This window comes from Pelophylax lessonae (genome assembly GCF_965119305.1).
Source record: "Pelophylax lessonae genome assembly, chromosome: 1".
NCBI lineage: Eukaryota > Metazoa > Chordata > Amphibia > Anura > Ranidae > Pelophylax > Pelophylax lessonae.
In genome coordinates, this window is record NC_138768.1 from 500,673,565 (window position 1) to 500,695,203 (window position 21,639).

Sequence of the window (21,639 nt, forward strand, 5' to 3'; positions counted from 1 at the left end):
CTGACTCTGGTTTTCCTTCAGGGTGTGAGGTTTTTCGAGTTGGCTGGGGGCAGCTGTGGGAGATGGGGTCTCTGGGTCTCTCCAGAAGCCTGGGTGTTTTGCAGGGGCAATGTGGGAGACTGGGGGAGGGCATTGCGGGACACTGTTGGGGGCACAATGCGGGTCTAGGAGCTCTGCAGAAGACAATGGTTGCCCTGTAGGGGATAAGGTTTTTGGAATTGGCTGAGGGCAGATGTGGGAGACGGGGGATGGGGGTCTCTCCAGAAGCCTTGGGGTTTTGCAGGGGCAATATGGGAGATTGGTGGGCACTGCGGGACACTGTTGGGGGCACTATGCGGGTCTAGGAGCTCTGCAGAAGACACTCGTTGCCCTGTAGGTGTTAAAGTTTTTGGAATTTGCTGAGGGCAGCTGTGGAAGACGGGGATGGGGGTCTCTCCAGATGCCTGGGGGTTTTGCAGGGGCAATATGGGAGATTGGAGGGCACTGCGGGACACTGTAGGGGCACTAAGCGGTTCTAGGGGCTCTGCAGAAGACTGGTTGCCCTGTAGGGGGATAAGGTTTTTGGAGTTGGCTGAGGACAGCTGTGTGAGATAGGGTGTCTGGTGGGGGTCTCTCCAGAAGCCTGTGGGTTTTGCAGGGGCAATATGGAAAACTGGAGGGCACTGTGGGACACTGCTGGGGGAACTATGCAGGACTAAGGGCTCTGCAAAAGACTTTGGCTGCCCTGTAGGGGATAAGGTTTTTGGAGCTGGCTGAGGGCAGCTATAGAAGACATGGTCTCTGGTGGGGGCTGGGGGTCTCTCCAGAAGCCTGGGGGTTTTGCAGGGGCAATGTTGGAGACTGGAGGGCACTGCGGAACACTGTTGGGGGCACTATGTAGGGCTACTGTCTCTGGAGAAAACTCTGGTTGTCCTTTAGGGGATAAGGTTTTTGCAGCTAAGGGCAGCTGTGGGAGAAAGGGTATCTGTTGGGGGCTGGGGGTCTCTCCAGAAGCCTGGGGATTTTGCAGGGGCAATGTTAGAGACTGGAGGGCACTGCGAGACACTGTTGGGGACACTATGCATGGCTAGAGGCTCTGCAGAAGACTCTGGTCTGGCCGGTAGGGGATAAAGTTGTTGGAGCTGGCTGAGGACACCTGTGGGAGATAGGGTGTCTGGTGGGGGTTTCTCCAGAAGCCTGGGAGTTTCGCAGGGGTAATATTGGAGACTGGAGGGCACTGTGGGACACTGTTGAGGACACTATGCGGGAGCTAGAGGCTGTGCAGCAAGCCATGGGGGTTCTTAAGGAATCTAAGGGCACTGCGATATGCTGAGGGGCACTACGGGCCCCTCTGGTAAGTTGTCTGACAGTATGGGAGCTGGGAAGCACTGTGAGGATCTGCAGCTAGCTAGAAGCCCAGGAGGAAGGGAGCCACGGTACGGTAGTAGGCCACATCCCAGTGATTGTGAACCACTGCCCTAAACTATCTATTAAGTAGGTATCCCTTGAGAATGGTACTGTAGAATATTTTATTTGAAATTCAGAGCAGATTTTGGAAGAGCAGAATAAAAAAAATCTTTATTTATTATTTCCATGAACACATTATAAATATAAGGAGGCCAGTCAGGAGAGGAACCTTTTCCAGCCACTGACAACACTTGCACTCCTACTGCCACTGTCCTCCTCCTCCTCCTCTTCCTCCTCCTCCTCCTCCTCCACTGCAGGTGTAGCTCCCAGTAACACCGTGTCCTGTACACGTCATCACTGAGCACAGCACCGACCCTGACTGGGAGGAGGCAGTCGCTGTACGTCAGTGACGGATGATGTCACGGATGCGGAAGCAGGAAAGAGGCCGGAAACTGGGCAGAGAGAACCGGCCGGGCACCGAGCGCTAAGTCTTCGGGTGCTTTCCGGAAGTGTGGGTGAGGCGGCCGGTGTACCGGGACATGTCTCTCCTGCAGTCCGCTCTGGACTTCCTGTCCGGGCCTGGCTCCCTGGGGGCCGCCGGGCGAGACCAGAATGATTTCGTAGGGCAGACCGTGGAGCTGGGAGAGCTGAAGCTTCGAGTGAAGAGGGTGATCGCTGAGGGTAAGGAGCCGATCCCAGGGTGGGTGGGGGTGTTATCCGTGGGCAGGTGTCTTTGTACACCTGCTCCTATTCTACGTGCTGTGCCGGAGGTGAGGTCATCACTGTCATCTGACCCCTGTCATTGCACACTGACCCACCTGAATTCTCTCCTTCCTGATGACAGGTGTACACAGCTCAATGGGGGGATCAATAAAGCACTCACCACTTTTCTGTCCCTGCATCAGCATTTACATCAGTTTTGGGAACATTAGTGCTTGTTCACACAGGGCTTTGTTTGCAGCTAAGTGTCACATTATGTGCTAGTATGCGATGCATACTGGCACATTATGCCTTTACTTTGCAGGTAAGAGAAAAAAGTCTTTAGGTAACTAGTGACCCCCCACCCCCTGCATAAACACAGATCAGTGCTAAGGCACATGGAAAACAATACATTTTTTTTTTTTTTTTTTTATGTGCCCAATTCACCTCTCCTGTGTGATGTGCGGTGAACTACCGTCAGATGCACTTGATGGCAACCTATGTCACCGCAGTGAAATGCACCTATGTTAACCACTTAAGCCCCGGAAGATTTTACCCCCTTCCTGACCAGGGGGTATTTTGCGATTTGGCACTGCGTGACTTTAACAGACAATTGCGCGGTCGTGCGACGCTGTACCTAAACTAATTTACGTCCTTTTTTTCCCACAAACAGAGCTTTCTTTTGGTGGTATTTGATCACCTGTGCGATTTTTTTTTTTTTTTGATCATGCGCTATAAACAAAAAAAGAGCGACAATTTTGCAAAAATAACAATATTTTTCTAATTTTTTATATGAAATTCCCCCCCCCCCAAAAATTCTAAAAATCAAAATTTTTTAACATTTTAGATTTTAGGCAATTTGTTTTCTGCTACATATGTTTGGTAAAAAAAATCCCAATAAGCGTATTTTGATTGGTTTGCGCAAACGTTATTGCGTTTAACTAAGGGAAAAATTTTTGTCTTTTTTATTGTTTTTTTTTTTTTTTTCAACGAGTAATGGTGGCGATCTGCGTGTTTTTTTTTTTTTTTTTTTTTTTTGCGAGACTGCGGCGGACAGATCGGACCCTTGACTGACATTTTTGACACTTTTGGGGTTACCAGTGACATTACTACAGTAATCAGTGCTATAAATATGCACTGTTACTGTAAAAATGACACTGGCAGAGAAGGGGTTAACTTTTTTGGAGAAGGAGGGGTTAAGTGTGTCCCTAGGGGCGTGCTTCTTACTGTTGTGGGATGTGGCTTTTCATGTAACGGCAGAGATCTACGATCCTACATAGCAGAACCGTATGATCTCTGCTGTTACACCAGGGAGAATGCCAGGCGGCTTTGTTTACATTAGCCGCCTTCCTTTCTCCCTCTGTACCGGACGATCGCGAGTGACCGACGGACATCCGGTCCGCCGGTCACATGCGCGGGGATCCCAGTGAGCAAGCGGGACCCTATTGGCTCGCAGGCGAGTGACGTACGGGTACGTCACTTTGCCTGCACGGGGCTGACCGCATATACTGCGGCGGTCGGCAAGCGGTTAACGAATGCAGTGTTACTATGTGACATTTAAAAAAAAAAAAAAATTGTTTTAAATTTTTTTTTGTGCTCATAGTTGGGGCATGGTATTCCCACTAACTACTTGCCAATCACATACTGTGGCTGTACTGCTACAGTGCGGGCCGGCTGCACAGAATTGTGTATATGTACGTGATTTTTCATTCCTGGGTAGGGGCGCACGTGCCCACCGACTGGCTCCAGCACCTACCAATCAGTGGTTCCCAGCCAATGATTAATGGCCTGGATCCGCGGATTGTCGGAGTGAGTGACAGGAGAGAGCTCTGTGTATATAAACAACACACAGCTCTCTTCTGATAGCGGTGATGTGCTGGTTTTTGTTTCCCTGCACAACAGGCAATAAAAACTGGCACACCTTTTAGGCCTGGTTCACTATGAATGTGGCTTTGAAATCATGCAACTTCACTAGAAATCCCACAATTCCAAAGCTGCTGGTCAGCGCGACTTGGCTGACATCTGTGCAACTTCATGCACAAATGTCTATGCAAGTTGCACCTAAAATCACCAAAAGTAATAAAGAAACTACTCTTTCAAATTGGTGCGGCACCGCAAAGTCGGCATTGCACTGATTTAAACAGATTAATTGCTGACAAATCGCATGACAGGTCGCACAGGTGTAAAAGCACTGCACAGTAAACACGTTACACATAGGCACTCATTTAATCCTTTGATTGCTCTAGATGTTAACCCATTTCAGCCAGTGTCAGTATAGTGACAGAGTATACTATTAGCACTAATTAGTATTATTGTTGTTTCTTAATTGGATATGTTTTATAACAAAGTTACAAATATTTTTTTTCTTTTTTTTTTTTTCCAAAATGAATGCTTTTTTCATTTATAGCACAATAAAATAGAAAACCCAGTGATGATCAAATACCACTAAATGAAAGCTCTATATGTGGAAGAAAATGATTGCGCAATTACCAGTTAAAGCGGAGTTCCACCCTGGGAATACATTTTTTAATAAAAATACCCCCGGGACAGTCAGGGCTAGTACATTCCACAATGGCTAGCCTCTGATCTGTCCCGGGTTGCACTTACCTTTTAGGAGAAATACTTACCTTGAAAATGTATTGTCCAGCGCTGCCATCTCAGATGTGGGCAGCTTGAAGCCAGCGCAGTCCTCTTCTGTGTCCTCTTCCGTCTTCTTCGGTCCCACGATGCACTGCTCCGGCCTCGCCGTCACTTCCGGTGCCGCAGCGTCATCCCTGCACAGATTCTGGGCATGCCCAGAAGCTGTTTAGCAAGGTATGACGGTGCCTGCACCGGAACTGACGTCGGGGCCGGTGCAGGCGCATTGATTCCTGGGAGCGATGACGTTCAGCTCCCAGGAATCATTGCAAGCCAGGAAGTGACGAATCGCCGTGGCCACCGAGGGGAGGAAGAGGAAGTAAGGTGAGTATATATTCTTCTATACGAGGTAAGTAAAAAAAAAAAAAAAAAAAAAAATTGTGATTATCCATTCAGGTGACCCCAGGCATGAAGATGGAGGTAAGTTTTATTTTAGGGTGGAACTCCGCTTTAAATAGCAGAGTGCTGAATAGTAAAAATTGGCCTTGTCATGAAGGAGGTAGAATCTTTCCGAGCTGAAGTGATTAAAAAACAAAACAGACATTCAAGAGGTGACGGTATCGCCTCCTGAATGCTTGACAACCACGCCCACTCTCTCTAAAAAGCAATTCACCCTTAATTGCCCTTTGGAGAGCAATGCTTTACACCCCCCCCCCCCCCAACATTTTTATATTCCTGAAATGTGCCTGCTGTACCATGTACTTGTATGAAGAAGTCTCCTGTTCTCTTTGCATTGCTTTCTTTGTGTGAAATCCTTTGTGTTCCTGCCAGTCATTCTGCTTTCCAATTACAAACTGACCACACTAAGCAGGAGAACACACTGTGGTCAGTTTCTCTAGCAATTCTAGGAACTTGGCCTGCTCTCCTCCAATGATCAGACTTGTCCTACCACTCCCCCCGCTGCACAGCCTTTCACTGGGAAGCTCAGTGTGCTGTTTCTTCCCCTCCCCCAGCTGTTATGAGAACAGAGGTAATGTGAAAACAAAAGGTAGAGAAGGTATATAAAGCATACCTCTAACACATAGGGGACTTTAAAGGAAGTGGCATTGTCACTGAGGTGAGCACAAACACATGTTTTTAAAAAGGAAGAATTTGATTTATATAAACATGGTGAAAAATAGTCAACAATTTAGACATAAAAGCACGTGTGCAGCTAGAAAGCAGCACATCTCAAACATTAGCAGTGACATCTGTAGCTACATAACGGTCCAACGCGTTTCGCAGAACACTTTCTCTGCTTCTTCAGGGAACTTTATTATGCGTCTACGTTAATATAAAGGTAGAAAGCCAAAACAACATATTATACATCACAACCACTTAGTTCACTTGAAATGTACACTTTACTGTTTGTATATACACAACAAAAAGTATCTGTGCTCACCACAACTTTCCATGGTATACTGTTAGTACCTTCAGGCGTACATGATGTAACCCCGGCTATATGATTACCAACTGACTCCTGGTGATATACCAGGGCCAAGTCTGAAGGACAATGGACTATATATGGAAGGTTTAGATGGGCCACAATTATTACCAGACCACTAGAATAGAAATGACTTCACATAGTAAGGATGGAGCAATGCCATTGTCTCTATAGTCAATTTCCATGCCTGGATGGCACTTTATATGTCCTATGACTAAACACACATCTACTACAGCCATACTAATACAACCAAACAACTCAAGCATGCCTCCACATATACACCAACACCCACCATGCAAACCAACCAAACACAAAGTCAGGTACCCAGATTCACCCCACCATCCATGCAAACACCACATTGAGTAACCACAACACCCACCATGAAAACAATCCAAACATACCGTTGGAAACCCACATACACCCCAACCATATGGGAAACTCGCATACACCACTGTCATTCCCACCAAAACCACCATCACTACAAATCTACATAAAAACCCCTTGGAAACAGAAAGCCCCCTTTTGGTTGGTTTGCATGGTGGGTGTCTGTGTATATGTGGAGGCATGCTTGGGTTGTTTGGTTGTACGGTATGTTCAGAGTGGGGCATGTCTGTGCTTGAAAGCTGTCAGTAATGTGACAGCTTACCACACAGTGCTGTATCCCCAGCCCCATTCACACATTCCCTGGCTGAAGCTGAATTGTATATAAAGTAAGGATACAGGAGATGTAATTTTCCATATAGGGAATTGTGCATATTTGGGGAATGACTTGAGTTATGGGAGAGGTGGACCTGATGGGAAACTATTCCTCATGGTTGCAGCACCTGCTGGGTGGGCAGAGCCCGATGGGCAACTATTCCTTATGGCTGCAGCACCTGCTGGGTGGGTGGAGCCTGATGGGCAACTATTCTCATGGCTGAAGCACTTGGTCGGTGGAGCCTGATGGGCAACTATTCCCCATGGCTGAAGCACCTGCTGGGCGGGTGGAGCCTAATGGGCAACTATTCCCCATGGCTGAAGCACCTGCTGGGTGGAGCCTGATGGGCAACTATTCCCCATGGCTGAAGCACCTGCTGGGCGGGTGGAGCCTGATGGGGAACTATTCCTTATGGCTGCAGCACCTGCTGGGTGGGTGGAGCCTGATGGGGAACTATTCCCCATAGCTGAAGCACCTGCTGGGCGGGTGGAGCCTGATGGGGAACTATTCCCATGGCTGAAGCACCTGCTGGGCGGGTGGAGCCTGATCGGGCAACTATTCCCCATGGCTGAAGCACCTGCTGGGCGGATGGAGCCTGATGGACAACTATTCCCCCATGGCTGAAGCACCTGCTGGGTGGGTGGAGCCTGATGGGGAACTATTCCCCATGGCTGAAGCACCTGCTGGGCGGGTGGAGCCTGATGGGGAACTATTCCCATGGCTGAAGCACCTGCTGGGCGGGTGGAGCCTGATCGGGCAACTATTCCCCATGGCTGAAGCACCTGCTGGGCGGGTGGAGCCTGATGGGCAACTATTCCCCCATGGCTGAAGCACCTGCTGGGTGGGTGGAGCCTGATGGGGAACTATTCCCCATGGCTGAAGCACCTGCTGGACGGGTGTAGCCTGATGGGGAACTATTCTCCCATGGCTGAAGCACCTGCTGGGTGGGTGGAGCCTGATGGGGAACTATTCCCCATGGCTGAAGCACCTGCTGGACGGGTGTAGCCTGATGGGGAACTATTCTCCCATGGCTGAAGCACCTGCTGGGTGGGTGGAGCCTGATGGGGAACTATTCCCCATGGCTGAAGCACCTGCTGGGTGGGTGGAGCCTGATGGGCAACTATTCCCCATGGCTGAAGCACCTGCTGGGCGGGTGGAGCCTGATGGGCAACTATTCCCCATGGCTGAAGCACCTGCTGGGTGGGTGGAGCCTGATGGGGAACTATTCCCCATGGCTGAAGCACCTGCTGGGTGGGCGGAGCCTAAAAGGGAAGTGAAAGATTAGTTCCCCATCCAGCCTGCCTTACTATTGATTGACAGTGCATGGCAGTGGGCGTAATTGAAAGCTGTTAGACTGAAGCAAGGCAACCTGGGGGGGGGGCATCCTAAAGCAAATGATTCCAGACAGCTGCACTTCCAATAATCCCAGGTATCGACTAAGCGCTAACATTGGTGTGACACACATCTACCTCTTTGTCCCCAGCTCCATCTGTTAACCGCCTGTCACATGAAGCTTGAATAAAAAAAGATTATTGGAAGTGCAGCCGTCAGCAATCCTTTGCTTTATGATACACAGCAAGCGTGCTGGGCTAGCTCCTGACTAGTGTGTGTGTGTGGGGATTAACTAGAGACTCCCTCACCTGGAGTGGCTTTCTTTGTTTCATTGACTGATGGGGAACTAGTCTTTCAGGCCTCACCCACCCCACTACAAAATTCCTCAGCCATGAGACATGCCCAGTAGCTGGGAAGGGAGTGCGCTGAGAAAGTAGTATGGACATAACCCTACCTCAGTGCTGGCCTCTGAGTAATTCATGTACTTGTCTCTGACGGGGATATTGGATCTGGCACAAGCACTGTGCTTGCTTTCCCCATTGTGTATGTGCAGGCCAGATGTGACAGATATGGTTGGTTCAGTCACTTTCTAACTGCACATATTGTTAATGGGACATTGGAAACGCAGAAAGTGCACACACAATCCACTGCAGGCTTGTATTGAAATGATAACTATTGGGTGACTTATACACACTACTGTAGAGCTCCTGATAACGTGTTCCCTAAGGCCTAGTATAGCACATTGATAATGGTTTGCATGCCTTTTTGTGCATGTTTCAGTGCGATTTTATGTGTACGTTGCCATGTGTTGATGTGCATTGTTGGGTCTGTTTTTTTTTTTTTTGTTTCCTGTTTCCTGTGTCATCACATGACTATACCTTTTTGATTTGTGTTGCATTTACATTGCAGTGCAGAATATTGCAGACCTAGTTACATAGTTAATAGTTAATCTGGTTAAAAAAAGACACAAGTTCATCCAGTCCAACCGATTAAAAGAAAAAAAAAAAATACACAATAGAAATCCTCCATATACACTATCCAATACCCACAGTTGATCCAGAGGAAGGGAAAAAACCCCAATGAAACATGATCCGTTTCACTCCAGTGAGTGGAACAATCCCCCCCCCCCCCAAGAGGCAATCAGATACTCCATGGATCAACTTTACCTATAAGTATTGGTATAAAGTTATATATTATGTACATTTAGGAAAGAATCCAGGCCTTTCTTAAAGAGGTTGTAATCCCCACATTTTTTTTTTTTCAACCTGCAAGAGAAACACATAATGAGCTAGTATCCATCGCATACTAGCTCATTATGAAATACTTACCTCAGAACGAGCTCCCGCCGTGCCGCCCGCTCACCACTGATGGGCGACATGTCCAGTCGCCCATCTTCCGATATCCCGGCATCCGGCCATCTGATTGGCCAGAGCCACGGCACGGGGCTCTGAAGGAACGGCACCAGCGGCCGTTTCTTCAGAGCGCATGCGCCAGTGACGTCACTGGCTGCATGTAAGGTAAATATCTCCTAAACGGTACATGTTTAGGAGATATTTACAGTACCTATAGGCTTACCTATAGGTACAAGTGTCAGAGGAGGGTTTACTTCTTCTTTAAGGCTCCATTCACACCTGAGCATATCGTTTACAGGCATATTTTTTTTGCTTTTATTTTTTCGAGCGTTTTTTGCAGGTGTTTGGAGGCAGGCATTGACGTCTAACAAAAACGCTGGTATTCAGCCAAAAAAGAAGCTCATGTATTATTTTGAGCTTCAGGCTTTTTGCTTCAGGAGACAAAATGCTCAGATGTGAACAGGGGCCATTGGAATCAATGGGATTTTGCTTGTTGGGTGTTTTGAGACTTTAGAGATGAGCGTTTTACGAGCTGAAATACGCTCAGATGTGATCAGGGCCTTAAACAGTCAACTGAGCTGGACAGAACCATCACTTGAGAGAATCTATTCCACATTTTCACAGCTCTTAGGCCCCTTTCACACATGCGGACCATTCAGATCCGCCTGTCAGTTTTTTAGGCAGATCTGAACGGATGCCCCATGCATCTCTATGGGGCATCGGATGTCAGCGGAGACATGTCCACTGACATCCGATCTGATCCTGTCCGTCAAATGGGTTTCCATCCGTCTGGCGGATCGAATCGGATGAGAGCGGACAGGCTGTCCGTTCTCCTCCGATTCCCCCATAGAGGAGAGCGGAGATCTGACACCTCTGTCTTTGCACACAGAGCGGACTCAGTGGGGGACCCCAGAAGAGAGGATCGGGGCTGCTCTGTATATAGAGCAGGTAAGTATAACATGTTTATTAGTTTAACAAAAAAAATAAAGCCCTAAGACTTTACAATCACTCTAATGTGCTACGTGAACACGCACAATTTTGCATACTTTCCCAAGGTGCAAAGATGTAAATGCATACTACAACGCTACTCGTTTCATACCATGTCGCTGTACAATGTGTGTTGGAAACAGCTTCTTAATTCTGTTTTTTCAGATAATTAAACTTTTAGTAAGTCGTTTCTTTTGCATCCTATAATCTGATTACTGTAATGCATTGATGGGCATGAACAATCTAATGCTGGAAAGAATAGCAGGTGATCGCTTATGACCATACATGTTTTTAGCAGCTTGCCAGAAAAATAATCTGCGTGCTTTGTCAGTATTGAATGATTGCCTTTTGCTCTGAAGTCACATCCGTTTACGCTCTAGATATACTTGTTTGTCCGGTAACACTAATGTAGAGTGATTGTTTACAATCTGAATATTTCCCTAAAGATCTTAATGGCATATTGTCAGGATGTGAACTCCAAGTTACATTAAAGTTCTCTGAGGTCTGTCAAAGTTACAAAGGCTGTGTACACTTCTGCATGTTTTCACACTGCAATGGTGAGGTCTGGTGATTGGCCAGAGAGCACTGCATTGTGGGCTGTTGGAAAGGTTAGTATCGCACCCTAAAGTAGCAGGAATTTCTTCAAGCTTTGACAGCAGGGGACAGTGGGGTGTAATGCAAAACAATAAGGCGCTCTGTGCAGTCAATTTAGGACACCAAAAGTGAAATCGCTGAATAAAATAATCAGAAACGCACACACACACAAAACTGCAGACCTGAATGAATGAACCTGGTGAGTTGGGAGGGAGGGATCCTGCTAGTCCCAGTATAGACCTAGGATAGTCTTGTGTATGGCAACATTTTTTACTGTATTGGCTGGATCTAAAGACATATACAAACTTTTTTTTTTGTGAAATAATAAAAATGATGTTCACTCATATCCATGGTGGACAGGGCTCATGAGACAGGAGTACACAGCAGCTAGACTAACAGCCATGACAGACATGGATACCAGAAAAAAATGTGCATATATGGAAGGAGTGCCAGACCAAAAGATGAGTCTAATTTAATTTTTTTGGTATTGTGCTAAAACAGGGCTTGACAAATTTGCTTAGAATTTAGGAGCCAGTGATAGGCGGCAGTAAAGGAAAGGATGGCCGATCAAACCCACAACCTCAACTCCAGCTGTCAAACTGGATAGGAGATATCTGAGGTTGGCAGGCAGTGACAGCAAGCTGCACTCATCACAGCACCACCATAGTAGGGCACCAGCTCGCACTAAGGAGCGTGTATCCCACTCCAGCAGGCTGCCTCAATTATTGGCCATCCTGACCTTAGTCTTCACTCCCGCTGCAGTAATCCAGACCGCTGCTGCGATGTTGCCCAGGCACCAGGAAACAATTTCCAGTTGCCATTGCAACCTGTCGCCCGGGTTTTGTCAAGCCCTATGCTAAAAGACAGCCAACACATTTTGAGGGTTAAAGGAACTCCCTCTTCATCAGGGCTACAACAAAATATAATAGAATGTAAATTTAATTGTGACTGATAAAAATCATTGGAGTGATGGCAGGCATGGATGACTCTCGTCCTGGGTGAGACTCAGGTTGAAGATACTGTGCAGACACACAGCCGATGACTGATCATAATACAGTCAAATCACAGCAGGTCACATGACAGTTGTACACAATGGATGGCTTCCTTTCATGCCATCCATTGTGTACAATTGTGTTGCTAGCTGTGATTAGTCAATTGGATCACATGGTACAGACGGCCAATCACAGCCCATCTGTACCATGTGATCAAATTAACCAATCGCAGCTCATCACATCAAAACAGACTGAATGATTCAGTTTCATTCTGTAAAGTGCTTACATATAGCAATGTAATTCACTGCTATAAGCAAACCATAATGTGTTTTTAAAAAAAAAAAAAATCCTGATCACTTTTACCAGAGTAGTACAATGTTACTATAACACTATATTGCTTTAGTCAGTGTATGTATGTATGTATGTATGTATGTATGTGTATATATACGTGTGTGTGTGTGTGTGTGTGTGTGTGTGTATATGTATGTGTGTGTGTGTATATATATATATATATATATATATATATATATATATAAATGTAACTTTTTTTTTTTTTTTCCTACTGTCACCAGTCAGTGTCCCTAATCGCTGCCACACCAGTTATATGATGCTGTACTGTGTACTGCACTGGTGACAGTATGTTAAAAAAAAGTGTGTGTGTGTATATATAGATAGATGGGGCTCAGATAAGTATTAGGGGGGGGCTTCTGCACACAGAATGTTTTTCTTTTTACCTTAATGCATTAAAGCGGAGTTCCGGGCACAAAAACAATATTTTTTTTTTTGTGCCCGTCCGCTAGTTCAGCCTAACCTGAAAAGGAATTGGATAGTTAGATTTTTTTTTTTTTTAAAAACTCACCTTGTAATTGACGATCGTAAATACTCACCTCAGGGTACTTCCTCCCTCGGAGCCGCGGCTCACCCCGTCACTTCCTGCGCTGCGATGATTCCTGGGAGCTAAACGTCATCGCTCCCAGGAATCAATGCGCCGGCACCGGCCCCGCTCGTCACTTCCGGGCGATGCCGCATTCCCCTGCTAAACAGCTTCTGGGCATGCCCAGAAGCTGTTTAGGAATGCGGCGCCGCGCCGGAAGTGACGAGAGGGGCCGGTGCGGCGCATTCTGGGAGAAGAAGACACGGAAGAAGACGCAGAAGAGGACCGCGCCGGCTTCAGCTGCCCACAAGAGAGATGGAAACGCTGTGGAAGAAATTTTATAAGTAAGTATTTCTTCTAAAAGGTAAGTGCGAACCGGGACAGATCAGAGGCTAGCCATTGTGGAATGTGCTAGCCCTGACTGTCCCGGGGGTATGTTCATTAAAAAATGACATCTGTGCCCGGAACTCCACTTTAAGATAAAAAAAACCTTCTCCCTTTAGAGCCACTTTAACTCCTGACCTCTGAATTCTGTGTTCTATACTCATGTCCTACTCCTGTGTTATATACTCGTGCCCCAGGATGACGTCATTTTGTGATGAAACGCATAGGACAGACGACGTGCTGATGTCATCGCTGACCTTGAGTCGAGTCTCAGGAGGGGGGGGGGTCTTTATGTGCCGGCTGGCGAGAGATGCAATTTGCTTTTAATCTTGAATGTGAGTGCAATTTCGTTCCTTTTAATGTTGCTTGGATTTTACGCTGTGTGGAGCATCCTTTTTGTCTTTGAGCTTTTAAACACGCCTACTCTATGAATACCTGCCCGTACAGTCTAGCGAAAATTCTTCAGGAATATCATCTCAAGGCCCTGGCAGGGTAATCAGCCAAAAAAGTGCCACTGGCCTACTTTAAAAAGAGGTCCAGTACTGCTGGTAAGCAGGCTTTTTTTTTTTTTTTTTTTTACACCTAAGGTGGCGGTGTTTCTGGTGGTTTGCTGCGTGAAACTCTGACTGGGAGCCATATATGATCTAGCACCTTCAAGCTCAAAAAATATATTTATTTGGAACTTTTATATTGCAACCTTTTGTAGTATATATGTATACTTTGTTTGCTTCCATTTTCAAATATTGAGCACTTTTAATCACCATCTTTAGCACGACTCTGTTCCCTTTTAATATACTCCTGACTCCCAAACTCTTCCTTACGGTTTAATAGGGTTTTGCTAGGTTCTCTGTCCATTATGGAAAAAAAAAAAAAAGTCGCATCTATAATAATACATTTGATATTGTTGGAAAATCCATAGCAGCTAAAATATCACACTGTAAAGCACCAACACATGTGGCCAATGCATATCCTTCTTTTATTTATATATATATATATATATATATATATATATATATATATATATATATAAAATAAACTGTAGCGGTTGGCAGGAGGAACTACTGAAGGTAGTTGGGGTACTTGGTGATCCACACTCCCCTCCCATAATGGTCATTTTTTGAAGACCCTAATCTGCATTTTTTTACAGCAGCTCACTGTGGCACAAACAGTTGGAGATGTAAAGATTTACTGTTTACCTTTAGGCTGCATTCACACTTGAGCGTAGCGTTTTACCGAATTTTTTTTCAGGTGTTTTTGGAGGAAGGCATTGACATCTATCAAAAACGCTGGTAATCAGCCCAAAAAGAATCTCATGTACTTTTTTCAGCTACAGGCGTTTTGAAAAACGCTCAGATGTGAATGGGGGCCATTTTTAAATGAATGGGGTTTTACTTGCTGGGCGTTTTGGAACGTTTTTTTAGCGTTTTTGGAGCTGAAAAACACTCAAAAACGCCCAGGTGTGAATGGAGCCTAACAAGATCATCTTTAATCCCTTCCCCTCCAGAAGATTTTACCCCCTTCATGACCAGGCCATTTTTTTCCGCATTGGGCTTCTCTGACAGTTGCACAGCCATGCAATGTTGTACCCAAACAAAATGTATATGATTTATTTTTTTCACACAAATAGAGCTTTCTTTTGGTGGTATTCGATCACATCTGAGTTTCATTTTTATTATATAAACAATAGAATACAGAAAATTATGTTTGGAAAAAAAAAAAAAAAAAATATATATATATATATATATATATATATATATATATATATATATATATATATATATATATATATATATATACAGGGCTTGACACATTTGTTTGGAATCTAGGAGCCAGCTAAAAAACTTAAGAGCCAGTTTTTTTTTTTTTTGTTTTTAACAACAAAGCTTTATTTTCAATGACGAAAATAACCGATCTTAAATTTAAACAGTGCAGCAAGGTTGTAACATATCCCACTTTAGGCCCCTTTCACACGGGTGCCTACGCTAAGCAGAATCTCTCTGCTGATCCCCGCTGAGCAGGCGGATGACAGGTCCTGTCCGCTCTGCTATGCAGACACAGCCCATTCTCCTCTATGGGGCAATCAGATGGAAACGGACCGTCTGTTCCCATCCAATGCCATCCAATCCGATTCACTGGACGGATGGTAAATAGAACCACCATCCGTCTGTTTTTGGTGGAAAGGATCGGATGGCGGCAGCTTGCCACTCCATAGAGACTGAAGGGTCCGATCAGGTCCGCCTGAAAAACTGAAAGGTGGACCTGATCAGAAAGCCAATGTGAAAGGGGCCATCAGCTGTGTGGCATGGCAGGGCAGGGAGATGATGAAAAATAATAATTTATTTTATTTTTTTCCATAAAAGATTCTTATTGTGAATAAGGGATTTTAATGCAAAACAAAAGATCAACACATTGCAAGGAGATTACAAAATGCAATTTTTTAAAGTAAGGCCCCTTTCACACAGTCCACATTCCGTTGCGGACTGTGCTCTGCTCAGCGGGGATCGATCCGCCAATCCCCGCTGAGCCGGCAGATGACAGCTCCGTCTCCGCACTGTGTGCGGAGAGGGAGGTGTCAGAGCCCCGCTGCTCTTTATGGGGAATCGGATGAAAGCGGACCGCCTGTCCGTTCTCATCTGATCCCCAGGACGAATGGAAAATAGGGTTTCCATCCGTCCGGATTTCACGGACAGGATCGGATGCGGATGGCAGCGGGTGTCAGGGCTGAATGGGGCATCCGATCAGATCCGCCTAAAAAACTGACAGGTGGATCTGATCGGAACGCCCGTGTGAAAGAGCCCTAACGCTCTTTTGCAGAAGTGCATAAATATGTAAAACACATTATCCTTGAACTTCCAGGAGAGAGCGGTGTAAAATGGGATTTAAAAATCAAATCAAATACCCACACTCCCTGCACACTTACCTTTAACAAAAGGGCACCAGATGAAGACTGCAAAAACATCCGTCTCTCCACCGCTTGGGAAGGAGAAAGGCGGGCATTGAAAACAAACAGTAGAAATTTCTTGCATTGCTAGCTAGTTACTGCGTGTTGTAATACTCCCGGCCACCACAAGAGGCCGCCAGTTCCCCATTGGCAGCATCTCCGTGAAGAAGGCCCAAAAGCCGGGGCCTCAATTTTTGGATGATGCCGTAGTTCGAGCGCTCGGGGGAGGGGCGCAAAGCGACAGGACATCTCCTGCAGTGCACCCCAGGCGCCAGGTCGCTAATTCTAGTCTCAAATACGACCTGGCGCCCGGGGATTGTCGAACCCTGTGTATGTATGTATGTATGTGTATGTGTGTGTATATATATATATATATATATATATATATATATATATATATATATATATATATATATATATATATATATATATATATATTATACAGGGCTTGACAAATTTGCCTGAAATCTAGGAGCCAGCTAAAAAAGTTAGGAGCCAGTTTTTTTTTTTAAACTAACAACCAAGCTTTATTTAATAAAACGGATACTAAATTTACACATAAATACGACTAGAACCCCACTCTCCTCTATAGCGCAATTGGATGGAAACAGACTGTCTGTCTTTTTCCATCCGATGCCATCTGATCCGATCCTCCGATTACCGCTCCATAGAGGAGAATGAGGGGTCCGATCAGGTCTGTCTGAAAAACTGACAGGCGGACCCGATCAGACAGCCCGTGTGAAAGGGGCCTTCGGCTGTATATATAATATAAACATTCTTTTTTTTTTTTTCAATTCTTATTAAAAAAAAAAATGATATATAATATATATATATATATTTTTTTTTTTTTTTAATAAGAATTGAAAAAAAAAATGTTTTATTTTTTTTTTTTAATAATTAAAAAAAAGAAAAAATGTATTATTATTTATTTATTTTTTTTAATTTAAAAAATAAATTAATGATAATAACCACACTCCCTGTCCACTTACCTTTAAGCAAAGGTAACTGGACAGAGAGATGAAGCCTGCAAAAACTTCCCATCTCCTTCCAAAGAGCAGATGAGAAGGAAGGCATTGAGAACATGCATTACTCCCGGCCACCACAAGAGGGCGCCAGTTCCCCTAGCCTCTCATCTAACAGAAGAAGGCCGAAAAGCCGGGGCCTCAATTTATGGACGGCGTGGAAGTCCGTGCACTCGGGAAAGAAGGTGGGGGTGCAAAAGGGACAGGACAGCTCCTGCAGGGCCCCCCAGGCGCCAGGTCGCTAATTCTAGTCGCAAATGCGACCTGGCGCCCGGGGTTTGTCGAGGCCTGTATATATATATATATATATATATATATATATATATACACACATGCAGTCCCCGACTTAAGAACATCCGAGTTGCGAACGACTCCTACTTACGAACGGGGGCCGCGTGACGTCACTGCCGGCTTCTTCCGGCTTCTTCCTCTCGCCCCTGTGCCAGAGACACAACGCACACTGCAGTACTACATGTACTGTATGCCCCACATACAGGACTGCCCAGAAGCATCTCACTCACATCCCACTACTGTTCTGTCTGGAACCTGTGGAACTGGTGAGATTACAGTACTACTCTGTGCCCACTACCTGTACCACTGTATTGGGAGCATGCCCTGTACTTGTACTTCTATGATACTGTAGCTGGACTGTGCTTTGAAACCTTTTTTTATTGTTATACTGAAGTTGGTCAGTACTGTATGAGGTTTGTACTGCTGTCTGTATTCTCATGAATTTTTTTGGCTGGAGTTACACTTAAAAATGTACATGTTCCGACTTGCAAACAAATTCAACTTAAGAACAAACCTACAGTCCCTATTGTGTTCGTAACCCAGGGAACGCCTATGTGTATGTACAGTGGGTACGGAAAGTATTCAGACCCCCTTAAATTTTTCACTATTGTTATATTGCAGCCATTTGCTAAAATCATTTAAGTTCATTCTTCTTCCTCATGAATGTACACATAGCACCCCATACTGACAGAAAAACACAGAATTGTTGACATTGTAGCAGATTTATTAAAAAAGAAAAACTGAAATATCACATGGTCCTAAGTATTCAGACCCTTTGCTCAGTATTTAGTAGAAGCCCCCTTTTGATCTAATACAGCCAGGAGTCTTTTTGGGAAAGATGCAACAAGTCTTTCACATCTGGATTTGGGGATCCTCTGCCATTCCTCCTTGCAGATCCTCTCCAGTTCTGTCAGGTTGGATGGTAAATGTTGGTGGACAGCCATTTTTAGGTCTCTCCAGAGATGCTCAATTGGGTTTAAGTCAGGGCTCTGGCTGGGCCATTCAAGAACAGTCACGGAGTTGTTGTGAAGCCACTCCTTCGTTATTTTAGCTGTGTGCTTAGGGTCATTGTCTTGTTGGAAGGTAAACCTTCGGCCCAGTCTGAGGTCCAGAGCACTCTGGAGAAGGTTTTTGTCCAGGATATCCCTGTACTTGGCCGCATTCATCTTTCCCTCGATTGCAACCAGTCGTCCTGTCCCTGCAGCTGAAAAACACCCCCACAGCATGATGCTGCCACCACCATGCTTCACTGTTGGGACTGTATTCGACAGGTGATGAGCAGTGCCTGGTTTTCTCCACTCATACCGCTTAGAATTAAGGCCAAAAAGTTCTATTTTGGTCTCATCACACCAGAGAATCTTATTTCTCACCATCTTGGAGTCCTTCAGGTGTTTTTTTAGCAAACTCCATGCGGGCTTTCATGTGTCTTACACTGAGGAGAGGCTTCCGTCGGGCCACTCTGCCATAAAGCCCCAACTGGTGGAGGGCTGCAGTGATGGTTGACTTTCTACAACTTTCTCCCATCTCCTGACTGCATCTCTGGAGCTCAGCCACAGTGATCTTTGGGTTCTTCTTTACCTCTCTCACCAAGGCTCTTCTCCCCCGATAGCTCGGTTTGGCCGGACGGCCAGCTCTAGGAAGGGTTCTGGTCGTCCCAAACGTCTTCCATTTGAGGATTATGGAGGCCACTGTGCTCTTAGGAACCTTAAGTGCAGCAGAAATCTTTTTGTAACCTTGGCCAGATCTGTGCCTTGCCAAAATTCTGTCTCTGAGCTCTTCAGGCAGTTCCTTTGACCTCATGATTCTCATTTGCTCTGACATGCATTGTGATCTGGAAGGTCTTACATAGACAGGTGTGTGGCTTTCCTAATCAAGTCCAATCAGTATAATCAAACACAGCTGGACTCAAATGAAGGTGTAGAACCATCTCAAGGATGATCAGAACAAATGGAAAGCAACTGAGTTAAATATATGAGTGTCACAGCAAAGGGTCTGAATACTTAGGACCATGTGATATTTCATTTTTTTCTTTTTTAATAAATCTGCAACAATGTCAACAATTCTGTGTTTTTCTGTCAGTATGGGGTGCTATGTGTACATTCATGAGGAAGAAGAATGAACTTAAATGATTTTAGCAAATGGCTGCAATATAACAAAGAGTGAAAAATTTAAGGGGGTCTGAATACTTTCCGTACCCACTGTATACACTGTATATGTGTGTGTATATGTATGTGTATATATAATATATAATGTTTAGAAAAAACCTGGAAAGTACCACCGAAAGGGGGGATCTTCCAGAAAAAACAGGGGAGAGGGGATGTTTTGATGCTTTAGTGAAAGAGAATGTAAAGCAAAAGGTATATATAAAAAAAAATACCAAACTTTATTCATACAATTGATACATAAAAGAATTCTATAATGAAAATGACACAAGGAATACAAAAAACAGATCACTGGTTGTACCAATTGGTAAAAAACCATTGAGTATTAATATATAGGTTAAAAGACCTTCAATACATCAATAATCATGAATGTATAAGTGATGGATACCACACACTGTGCGATGCAGGTGGAAATACCGAAGTGTTTGATCCCCAATAAACTCCAACGCGTTTCAACTTGAAATAAGCCTTTTTCAGGGGGTATATATTGGTCCACATTTCTTTTAACAAACATATGTGTGTGTAGTCCACCCTGACGTATAGCAAGCAGTGGTGTGCTGTAAATTTTTGTATGTATAATCCACAGGGAGAGGCCCGGGAACAGATCAGGGCGGAGACCCTCTTCTGAGGACCACAAGGACAGGGGCTGAAAAAGACAGAGGCAGACCCAAGTCCTATTTTATTGCGGTATATTTCCCAGTTAAGACTTGATAAGAAAAGTCAAGTCAAGCAGTCCCTTAGTGTGAATACAGCTCTTTTTCACCTGTCCATTGCATACCTCCCCACATTAAATGTTTACTTTCTGCATAAAACATATTCCATAAAAAATCAAATCTCTTAATAAAGTTTGCCCAGAACAGGTCCCTGAAGTCTGCAGGACCATTCACAATGCGCAGTGAGCACCCAGATGTGAAGCCGCAAGCTGTCACAGCTGGGTGCCCACAGTTGAGATGCTGGCACCAGGCAGAGCAGCGAGGGAAGGAATGGCTCAGGTGATCCCATTGCTGGATCCTGGGAGTAGCTATTTATTCAAAGACATCAGCTACAGTTTTTGTAGCTGCTGACTGTTAACACAAAATTGACTGGAGCTCCTTTTTAACCTTTAGGCTGCATTCACATGTCAGCGTTTGGATCGCGGGTAGAACCGCCGCGGTTCCGCCCGCGATCCGGAGATTATTGCAAATCGCGGGATGCCTAGCGTTGCCCGTTGATTTGCAATAGCCCCCCAAACGCCGAGCGATGTTGCCGCGATTTCCGCCTGCCGAATCGCTGCAAAATCGCGCAAACAAAATCGCGGGACGCAATACGCTCCAAAGAAGTACAAGAGCTTCTTTGGAGCGTATTGCGTCCCGCGATTTTGTTTGCGCGATGTTGCCGCGATTCGGCAGGCGGAAATCGCGGCAACATCGCTCGGCGTTTGGGGGGCTATTGCAAATCAACGGGCAACGCTAGGCGTCCCGCGATTTGCAATAATCTCCGGATCGCGGGCGGAACCGTGGCGGTTCTGCCCGCGATCCAAACGCTGACATGTGAATGCAGCCTTAGGGTGGAAAGGGGAGGTTATTGTAGGTCCATCCTAGGGTGGCAATGCTGCTTCTCCATGATACAATACTATTGGCACTTTTCCACTGCAAGTACCGACTCGGCTCTACTCGGCCCTGCTTGGCTCGGTTTTGCTTTTCCACTGCTGGTACCGCATGGTACGGTGTTGGAACGGTTCGGTACGGTACGGTATGGTTTGCTTTTCCACTAAAGTAGTACTAAAGTTAAGTGGGTGGGATAACAACTGGGTGGGTGAGATTCTCTGACCAATCAGTGGCTAGTAGTGACTGCATGCAAAGGATTGTGGGATATGGTACCTCTTGG

General features: G+C 45.4%; 1 protein-coding gene across 2 annotated transcripts in view; it reads left to right on the forward strand.

The window, feature by feature from the left end:
- Positions 1 to 1,786: 1,786 nt before the first annotated feature.
- Positions 1,787 to 21,639, forward strand: part of GAK (cyclin G associated kinase) — a 191,091-nt gene continuing 171,238 nt past the window's right edge. The window contains exon 1 of one of the 2 annotated variants that reach the window (XM_082248017.1): positions 1,787 to 2,067. In XM_082248017.1, coding sequence (XP_082104143.1) covers positions 1,926 to 2,067 — 142 coding nt within the window. In that variant the 5' untranslated portion in view covers positions 1,787 to 1,925. The remainder of the gene's footprint in view (positions 2,068 to 21,639) is intronic. The other variant, XM_082248016.1, reaches the window with a different exon arrangement.